The sequence below is a fragment of the Triticum aestivum genome, chromosome 1A (genome assembly GCF_018294505.1).
Source record: "Triticum aestivum cultivar Chinese Spring chromosome 1A, IWGSC CS RefSeq v2.1, whole genome shotgun sequence".
In the NCBI taxonomy this organism is placed as follows: Eukaryota; Viridiplantae; Streptophyta; class Magnoliopsida; order Poales; family Poaceae; genus Triticum; species Triticum aestivum.
The window spans coordinates 588,844,063-588,853,898 of NC_057794.1; the positions used below are offsets into that span (position 1 = coordinate 588,844,063).

General features: G+C 51.6%; 2 protein-coding genes across 2 annotated transcripts; one reads left to right on the plus strand and one right to left on the minus strand.

The window, feature by feature from the left end:
• The first annotated feature begins 753 nt into the window (after positions 1-753).
• On the plus strand, positions 754-4,276 carry LOC123070458 (RGG repeats nuclear RNA binding protein A). Its single transcript, XM_044493691.1, has 6 exons — positions 754-1,129; positions 1,239-1,635; positions 1,744-1,891; positions 3,314-3,472; positions 3,551-3,607; positions 3,722-4,276. Exons 1-6 carry the CDS (start codon positions 964-966, stop codon positions 3,911-3,913), a joined length of 1,119 nt encoding a protein of 372 aa, XP_044349626.1. The 5' UTR covers positions 754-963; the 3' UTR covers positions 3,914-4,276.
• An 89-nt stretch (positions 4,277-4,365) lies between these two features.
• On the minus strand, positions 4,366-8,958 carry LOC123070449 (inactive protein kinase SELMODRAFT_444075). The gene is made up of 9 exons (XM_044493681.1): positions 8,675-8,958; positions 8,414-8,553; positions 8,220-8,314; positions 6,681-8,131; positions 6,400-6,560; positions 5,861-5,937; positions 5,617-5,764; positions 4,986-5,135; positions 4,366-4,863 (listed from the first exon to the last, which is right to left on the minus strand). The coding sequence occupies exons 1-9, from the start codon at positions 8,847-8,849 to the stop codon at positions 4,585-4,587; spliced, it is 2,676 nt and encodes an 891-aa protein (XP_044349616.1). The 5' UTR covers positions 8,850-8,958; the 3' UTR covers positions 4,366-4,584.
• Positions 8,959-9,836: the final 878 nt, after the last annotated feature.

Here is a 9,836-nt window from a genome sequence, read left to right on the forward strand (position 1 = left end):
AGATACCCTTTAGAGAGTTCTTCCCGATGAATATTCAAAGTCCTCTTAACACCTCTCCTAACAGATGCACCACAATTTGGACTAAAGAAGACTGAACTCTTCTGCTTGTTTGTACTTTGGCCCAAACCAAGACAATGATCTTCCAATATGTTATAGATTTGTGGAGTCTCTTTATTACTTGGTAGATATAGGCCTCATTCGGTTTGGAGGAATTTCATAGAAAAACATAAGAACAAAGAGTCCGGAGACAAATTTTCTATATATGCATCCGGTTTGTAGGGAATGCGTATAGGAATTTCGTAGGGATACTACTCATTTCCTGTATTTTTGAAGGAAACTACACATTCACTCAAAGCTCATTTTGCGCGTAGGAACGAGGCAAGTCAATTCCTTAGGATGGCAAGTGTCATCCTATCAAATTTCTATACTACTCCTAACTCCTACGTTTTGATTTGCTCCAAACGGAATGAGCCCATAGATCTGTGGTGAATGAGTTAGAAAAAAAAAGATTTGTGGTGAATGGGCGGGGTGGGGACCCATCAACTCTGGAGGCCCATACACGAAACCAGGGCAGGCCGACACCCACGCCCGAAGCCCACGACCACCGTCCCAACAACCCACCTCTAAAATGACCAAACCACCCCCAGCCCCAGCACCCCCGCAAACCCACGCACACCCGTAATTACCCCTCTCCTCCAGCCCCATTTCCGGCATTCCCCCTCCGCCCGCGGTCTGAAAACGGAGGCCAGCACACTCCCACACTCCCACAGCTCCAGCAGCACAGCACAGAGCGGCTTCTTCTCCGTTGGCGGCGGCGGCTAGGGTTTTACCACCTCCTCACCTCCCTCCAAAACCCTAATCTTTCCATCCAATCCGTCGCCCATGCCGGCGGCCTCCTGCTAGATTCGAATCGCGCCGGAGTTGTACTTTGTTTGAGTGCTTGGTTGGTGCTGTGCGCCGGAGATGACGTCCAACCAGTTCGATCTCCTCGGCGACGTCGACAACGACGACCCCTCGCAGCTCCTCGCCGCCGCCGCCGCCAAGAAGGCCGCCGAGCCCAAGCCCGCGGCGCCTGCCCCCGCCGCCGGCAAGCCCGGCTCCAAGCCACCCGCCAAGACCCCGCCGCCCGGTGAGTGACCCTCTCGGTTCGCTCTCCCTCCGATTCGATTGCTGGATGGGGTTTTCGATCCCAGCTTCCGTTTCTGTTGCTCATGGTGTGATGCGATTTGTGGCTGCAGCGGAGGACAGGGGCAACCGGGGGGACGGCGCCGGGCGCGGGAGGGGCGGCCGCGGGGGCGGGTTCGGCAGGACCGGCCCGCGGCGGGACTACGGCGACGCGGACGCCAACGGCGGCTTCGAGGGCGGCTACGGCGGCGGCGGCGGCGGCGGCTATGCGGCGCCTCGCCTGGAGGACGGCGATGGGAAGCAGGCGGAGAGGGGCCGCGGGCCGCGCCAGCCCTACCGCGGAGGGGGCGGCCGCCGCGGGGGCTACTCCGACGGGCAGAACACGGACGAGTTCGGGCGCCCGCACCGCTCCTACGAGCGCCGCAGCGGCACCGGCCGCGGCTTCGGGATGAAGCGCGACGGCGCTGGCCGCGGCAACTGGGGGACCGCCACCGACGAAGGGTTCCCACAGTTAAGATTGATCCAATTAGTCTCTGTTTCTTGGCATGATGCTGATTCTTTTTGCTATTATGATGTGTGGAGCTTGACGCCTTTTATGTGGGTGATGATGATTATCAGGGAAAATGTGGAGGCTGTCAACACTGAGGAGACCCCTGCTGTGGCAGAGGATGAGAAGAAGCCCGAGGATGAGCCGCAGCCCGAGGCTGAGAAGGTCAAGGAGGGTGCGGAGAATGAAGAGGAACAGAAGGAAGCTGAGGAAGATAAGGTATATTTTTCTGGAGTTTTCCATCATCTGATTGATTTGCATTGTGTCGTCATAGTTGTACTGTATGGGGTGTACATTTTGCATTGGTGACAAGGGTGATGGTAGCATTTCTTGCTTGATTGGACAATCGAGATACTCCCTCTGACCCGAATTAAATGACAAAGTCTCTATATAACGCCCGTTTTACGTTGTATAGAGGCTGCGTCAGTTAATTCGGATTGGAGGGAATATCATGTTTTACATATGCTATTCTAGGGATGTATTAATTCGGATCGGAGGGACTATCATGTTTTACATATGCTATTCTAGGGATGTAACGTAATACAGTTACTCGACCAGTCTAGGGCCCTGCTTGGATTAGCGTTTCAGCTTGTTTCTGGCCAGTTTAGGATACGGACCTCCTCCCGTCGTTTTGATTCCAGGCAGGAATCAAGAGGCGACCGGTAATTTACACCTGTAAAATAAATACAGGTGTAAAAACTTGCACCCATTCCAAGCAGGGTCTAGATGTTTGCTGTACACCTGCTCGCGTAATAGCTACTTCTGCCACAGTGCAAAAATGGTTTGAATCAAGCTCTTTGGAAGCTGGAATATTTCCTCATCTTCCAGGCTAGTCTTATTGTCAGCTTTGTAGTTCTCTTCTCCTTTGTGCCCGATGCTACATACTGCTGTCAGAATGTACTGTTGTTTTTTTGACTCATTTGATCACATACATTTTACTGTATTGTCACATCTGTGTCACTAACTGACCTCAGTGAGCCATTTGATTTGCTGCTGGTATCTAAATAAGTGGTAGATCAAATGCATATGTACACGTACTGAAATATCAATTTCTTTAATAGTCATTCACTTTGAAGGCGTACCTGTTATTTGGTAGGGAATAGTGGAATATGGCTGATCCAGTGACACTAGCGTTCTCAGAAATGGATTGCCTATGCTCAGTTTTACCTAGCCGATAGTTGGTTCATATAACAGCATCCTCTCTTTGATGTAATGTACTCTTGTTTAATCTTATTTTGTCAATAGCTTCCCCTAGAGTATTTGACTTACTGTTATTTATTTGAGCCGTCTGAGTGCTATTTCCCCCCTTATTTATTTGAGCCGCCCAGACTTCTTTGATATATTCCTGAGCTTGTTTGTATTATGATGAAGGTGTGTTCAGTTACAGTGGCGTTACCTCTTCACCCACCCCCATGGGGTGGCTTATTGTGTCATATTCAATTTCCCTAAAACATTCTGGTGCTCCTGTACTGTTGTCTGCACATGTTCTGCTTTGGCATTTGTTGTCTGTATATGATCCAGGCATCTCATTACAAGTTTGAATAGGTTACCTGTGGCATGCTTGTGCTCTTTCTGATGCCTAATGTTTGTCCTGTGGCATGCTACATCTGTATTGAAATAACTTGTACTTTGACCATACAGGAGATGACCTTGGAGGAGTATGAGAAAGTGTTGGAGGAGAAGCGGAAAGCGATACTCGCACTAAAGGCTGAGGAGAGAAAGGTTGAAGTTGACAAGGAGCTGCAGTCCATGCAGCAACTGTCAGTGAAGAAGGATGCTGAGGAAGTATTTATCAAGCTGGTAAGTTTTACATCAGGCCGTCTTTCTTCTGCATGTGGTCATATTGATGCTAACTTTCCGCCGCCACCCCTGGTGTAGGGCTCTGACAAGGAGAAGAAGAAAGAAAACACAGAAAGAGAGGAGCGTGCCAAGAAGGTATCCTGCGCATTTGTCTCATGTCCTGTTTACTTGGGTCTGAGCAACTGTTGTATCTTTTACTAACTGTTGTGCTATGTTGTTTCCTGTGCTGCTGCCTGTCCCTGCCTGAAGTCCCTCAGCATCAACGAATTCCTGAAGCCAGCTGAAGGCGAGAGGTACAGTGGCGGTCGGGGCCGCGGCCGTGGCTTCAGGGGACGCGGCGAGGCCCATGGCGGGTACAACGGCGGCGGCGGTGGCCGGCGACCAGCTGCTGCTCCGGCGATCGAAGACCAGTCCCAGTTTCCGACGCTAGGTGGGAAGTGAAGGGGTCTGTGTCCCGTGCCCTGATCCGACTAGCAGCGGCTCCTCGGTGGTTCACTCCAGACCGTGTCCTTGTTGAGTTGTCAGTACTCAGTAGCGTGTCGTCGTTTCGCCCATCCGTCTTTTTTATCTGTCGCCGTGTCTTCGTCGTCGCCGTCTGTGTATCCCGTGTACACCGGAGGTGCACCCGCCCATTGCCGCCCACCCGTGTCGTGTCTTGTTTTAGCGGCAGCTTATTCCGTTCATTTCAATAGGACAATGCCATGTATGAGATGTTTTCCTGGTGCACTTGCTGCTGTCATGTGTCTCCTGTGTGCTTGGTTCTGTGATTTTGCTCATCTCAGAATTAAGTCATCTTCTTTCTTATGGTTTGTGTGTTCATTGTGCATATTTTCTGTGGAGAAATCATTCTGCCATGGCAAGGCACCTGATGGGTGCTTGTGTAAAGGCTGAACTAAGCCTGGAAAATCACATCACACAAATGGCCTCCACACAGGCACTGTGAAACAACTGCATACATGTATGTCACCACACTTGTATCAGTTCATGCTCAGAAACAAGAGCTCAAATCCAGGGTTACACAATGTAAACCCCTATTACTATACTATACTATCTATTCCACTGCTATAAACAGAGCATCAGTGGCACAGATGCAAAGAGCAGCACACAATTCATCATCTTGGGTGTTGGCTGCAGTCTGCAGCAGCTGCTGAAGGGTACCAAAACCTGTTAGACAAGCCCTGCTCATCAGCATCCCAGGCGCTCCTCAGGGTGGTCTCAAGGGAGCGGTTCACCGCGCTGACACGCTGATCGGACCGAACCGGGCTGCCCTGCTCCTGGTAGTGCAGCCGGTCGCTCAGCATGCGGCGGCTCATGCTCCCGGCGTCGCTGCTCGGCGCGGAGATGCAGCCGCCGGACTCCACCACCATGTCGCCCTCCAGGATGCGGAGAACCTGACAAACAGGCAGGACATTCAGGAAGAAGGGTAAGCAACTAAGCACAACATGGACACTGAAGGTTGATCACACTGAGAGCTTCAGAGGGTGAAATGGTTGTGTGGGAATATTTGACTGACATGGGACATTCGCGGCCTCGAATGTGGGTCACGCCGTATGCAGAGGTTCGCCGCGTGCAACATGCAGTAGACCTCGTTCTCGCAGAAGCGGTCCTCGAGGCGCGGGTCGATGAGGTCGTCGATCGCGTGCTCCTCGAGCAATGGCCGTGCCTGTTTTCCAAATGAAGGGAACAGGGTCAGAACATATTGTAGTTATACCAGGACAAGGTTCTTCCAACGAAGGCTGGGCCTGTCGACCCAGATGAATCGAAACAGCACAAAATTCTTCATTTTGCTTTCGGTTTGTGTTGCTGATGGAGCATGAACAGGTAACCAAAAAATACTATCTGCCAGTTTCAAATTGGTTCATTGTGTAAGCATCATTTATTACCTTTTAACAAAATATGTATTCCTTAAACAGGATATATATTCTTTTTGGTTGGTGAAAACTACTTCCTCCGTCCCGAAATAAGTGTCTCAACTTTAGTATAAATTTATACTAAGCTTAGTACAAAGTTAAGACACTTATTTTGAGACGGAGGAAGTACCATTTAGCAGCTATCAGAGTAATTTCTTACCATTAAACAGTGGAAAACAAATTCAGAAAGGGAATTATGGTAGCAGCAGTTATCTAATTACTCAGTGAGCTCACCCATTCAGTCAGGAACTGCTGGCCCTTGGGCCTGTTGATATCGACAGCCTTGCGTCCAGTGACAAGTTCCACTAGAACAACCCCAAATGAGTACACGTCAGCCTTCTCGGTAATTTGCCCGCTCTGTGCATATTCAGGTGCCAGGTAACTGTACACAGTAAAAGTAAAAGCGCGGTTCAGATTTGCCAAATTTCACAAGTTATACCTGACCAAGCATAGGAAAGTTGCATATCTGATCACTCACCCGAATGTGCCAATGACTCTTGTATCCACACCCATGTCTCCGTCAGGTTGCCATCTGGCCAGGCCGAAATCGCCGACCTGTCACACCATCATGAGGAAATTCAGGCTCAAATGTAACAAGCCAAAACTTGGCATAGCAACGGCAATTGGAAGACAATACTGAGTTCTATGAATAACGAAGCCAGAAACAACAATTGCAATAATCAGGTCTGTGGAGCAAAGATAACATATACTTCCTCTGTTCCTAAATGTAAGTCTTTTTGGAGATCCCACTGCAAACTATATACGGATGTATATAGACATATTTTAGAGTGTAGATTCACTCATTTTGCACTGTATGTAGTCATAGTGGAATCTCTAGAAAGACTTATATTTAGGAACGGAGGGAGTACTTACTTAGCACATAGCTTAGCTCATGATTAAGTTCCAAAATGATCAGGCATTAGAACCATGGAACGTTAACATGATTACGGGAAGTAAATTTCAATGCTGGCAATGGCCTTGTTTGCATCGTAACAAAGGCCGATGATCATTTCGTACCAGTGGCTCGAAATCGTGCGTGACGAGGATGTTGTTGGGCCTCATGTCGCGGTGGATAATGCAGCCGACCCTGCATTCCTCATGGAGGTACCGCAGCCCCCTGGCGGCGCCGACCGCGATCTTCTGCCGGGCAGCCCACCCCAAGGTCTCCTTGTGACGGCCTAACAGAGAGCAACAACCAACAAGTTCAGTTAGCATAGCAAGGTCACACACTCATGCATTTCTATCTCAACAACTGAATTTGTCACACTGAGTTTTGCATGATAAGATTACTAGCTTACCATAGAGATGAGTGTCCAGTGATCTGTTGCAGATGTACTCGTAGACCAGCAACCTCCTCTTGCCCTCGACGCAGAAGCCGATGAGCATCACGACGTTCCGGTGCTGCGCGCAGCTGAGCACCTCCACCTCCGAGCAGAACTCGACGTCGCCCTGCGAGCTGCTGGCGAGCCTGTGCTGCTTCACGGCGATGGCCTGGCCGTCAGGCAGCACCCCTCGGTGCACGGACCCGAACCCACCCTCGGCCAGGAAGTTGGCCCTGGAGAAGCCGCCGGTGGCGTGCTCCAGCTCGGCGTAGCTGAACCACCGCGGCGGCTTCCCGAACACCGGCGTCTTGTGCTGGCACACCGAGCACAGCGGCGGCGGCCCCGGCGCAGGGGTCCGGGAGAGGGACACCACGTCCCTCACGTTGCCTCTGAAGTTGAGGTCTGACCTGCTCCTGACGGCGCTGATCTCCGTCAGCAGGTCCAGCTTGGCGATCTTCTCCAGCAGCGCGTCGGCCGTCGGGGTTCTTCGACGGGTTGGTGTTGGTCTGGGGGATGCGCCGGGTCGCTGCAGGATGTCGGCCATCCATGGCTGGATTGACGGCGAGGCTGCTGCTGATGCTGCCTGAGGAGTTGCAGCTGAAGCTTCACTCCCAGGGTCAGATAGTACATTGACAGTTTCTCTCTTCAGAGGGCTCATATCTCTTTCTGAAGCACAAGCTGGAGTAGTGGTGCCAGGCTCTGAGCTTGCAGCGGAGGATGCTCCGGTGGAATCGTCGAACGCCTCCGTCTCCGGCGAGCTGATGTCTGTTTCTGAAGCGAACATTGGAGAGGTTGCAGGGTCTGTTGAGCTTGACACAGAGGATGCATCAATGTTGGTGGTTTCGTCTTTCTTCAGAGAGCTACTGTCTGTTTCTGAAGCACACAATGGAGAATTGGCTGGGTTTGCTGAGTTTGACAGAGGAGATGTCTCCACATCCTCGGATTCTTCTTCCTTATTCTTCATCAGAGAGATGCCTGCTTCTTCTGAAGCACACAATGGAGAAATGCCCGGTTCTTCTGAAGAAGTTGGCACGGAGGACGCTCCCGCATCCTCTGCTTCTTCCTTCTTCAGAGAGATGCAGATGCCGGCCTCTTCTGAAGGTGAAGCACACAATGGGGAAGCGCCGGGGTCCGAGGTGGACACGGAGGAGGACGCTCCGGCGTCGTCGGTGCTGCCAGACGGCGTCTCTGAGTTCGGGCTGCAGCTCGGCGTCGTCACGGCGGGTCCCGTGACCGAAACCGTCCCCTCGTTCACCTCATCTTGGGCACTGGGCTCGGGCTGGGGCGGGGGAGCTGCCAGCTCCGGGTGTGCCTCCTCCGTGGAGCACGCGAGGTTGAGACGGAGCACCTTGGGCCGGGAGCGCCTGACGGCGACGATGTTGCACTGGAGCTCCTCCATGCAGCGCGTCTCCTCGACCTTGAGATCCCTGAATCAAGCAGCAGAAAATGCAACATCACACCACTGATTTTTACTCAAGAAACTGTCGAGTTGCTGTGCTGCGCCGCCGTCAGTACCTGTCGAGCACCACCCAGCTCGCCCGCGCCCGCTTCGCCTCGGCGGCCACGGCGCCTGGGCCCGCGCCGGCGACGATCCTCACCCTCAGGCCCACCTGCACCAAGCTCAGCAGCAACAGGAGGGCGGCACTTCATTCAGACAAACTTCAGTGGCAGGTGGCAAAGTGACGAGCGGCAGAGCAGCGGCAGCTGACCTTGGAGGGGTCATAGAGGTCGCGGAGGGTGAGCGTCATCTGCGCGCAGAGGTCGGAGACGTCGGAGCGCTGGGCCGGCGCCGCGGCGTGGGCGCTGGCGCAGCCCCCCGCGAAGAAGGGGAAGCTCCACGGCCTTCTACCTGGAGGACGGACAAAGGGGAAGAAAGAAAGAACACACTCTGAGCAAAGCATCCGTGAGTGACCAGGGGACGACAATGATCTCTCATCGGGGGAAGGGGAAGGATCAGGTTATGCGGGTACCGGAGGCGGCGGCCGGCTGCGGCGGCGGCATGAGGACGAGGATGAGGACGGCGTCGCCGGGCCGCGCGACGTGCGCCAGCGCCCACGCGGCCGCCGCCCGGGGCACCTCCCTGGCCGCGGCCCGCGCCGCCACCACCACCGCCGCGGCAGACGGCGCTCCCTGCTCGCCGGCCATCCCCCGAGCGCAGCCTTCGAGCTTCCGCCGGCGTGTCCCGCTGGCTGGTCTTTTGGAATTTGGATTTTGGAAGTGGGGGAGCAGAAGAGCAGAGATGAGAAGACTGTCAGTGAGTGAGGAGTGAGGGTGAGATGGTCTTCTTGTCCTGTCTTTTTCACGTCGTTTGAAAATAAAGGGAGAGCTATTATTGCAAGAGCTACTCATCTACTCATGTACTACGTAGTAGTACTGTCGCATTCAGTGCAAGTGCCAGTGCTGTTTAGGACAAAGACCAAATGGCCAAAACCCAAATTTTGTACATTTTGCAACGCACATAATCCGGCGGTCCCAACTACAGCAGCTCAGATTTTGCAACGCACATAATCCGGCGTCCAGATTTTACAGCCTGGGATACCGCGTTTAGCACATGCGCTAAAGTTTTTTATGCGCACTCTATTTTACAGCGTCTGCTGGAGCGCTATTATTTTTTTGTCTCCGGCACACAAAAATGATGGTTTTTAGCGCGTGATGCATTTTTGAAGATGCTCTTACATGTAGCATGACAATTTCATTGTATAGACCATGACGACTTTTCAGTTAGACCATGTTAATTTTATTATTTGCAACATGGCAATTTTATTATTTAAACCATGACAATTTTTTCAGTTAGACCACGAACATTTTATTTCTAATGGCATGACAATTTTATTATTGAGAAGAAGACAACTTTTTTATTTTCAATCATGGCAATTCCATGTGAGTGATTTTTATGCTTTTTGAGAACAAAAATATAAAACGTGGCAAATTCATTGGATGTCTCTTTTTAATTCATATATATGCAAATTTGCCATGTACAGTAGGGTCTATCTTTTTTCTGCATTTTTTGGGACCAGGGTATTGTTTTTGTTGGTTTATTCTTAGCAATATCATGTTATATATAATGGCAAATCTAATTTTTATTTTGATGCCATGCATTTTGGACAGCTTTCGAATTTTTTTTAGATTGCT

Coding starts and splice junctions, on each gene's coding strand:
- LOC123070458 (XM_044493691.1), top strand. CDS start 964: ATGACGTCCAACCAGTTCGATCTCCTCGGCGACGTCGACAACGACGAC. Junction 1,130..1,238: donor CGCCAAGACCCCGCCGCCCG/GTGAGTGACCCT, acceptor TTGTGGCTGCAG/CGGAGGACAGGGGCAACCGG. Junction 1,892..3,313: donor AGGAAGCTGAGGAAGATAAG/GTATATTTTTCT, acceptor TTGACCATACAG/GAGATGACCTTGGAGGAGTA.
- LOC123070449 (XM_044493681.1), bottom strand. CDS start 8,849: ATGGCCGGCGAGCAGGGAGCGCCGTCTGCCGCGGCGGTGGTGGTGGCG. Junction 5,765..5,860: donor AGAGTCATTGGCACATTCGG/GTGAGTGATCAG, acceptor TACTGTGTACAG/TTACCTGGCACCTGAATATG. Junction 4,864..4,985: donor CGAGGCCGCGAATGTCCCAT/GTCAGTCAAATA, acceptor CCTGTTTGTCAG/GTTCTCCGCATCCTGGAGGG.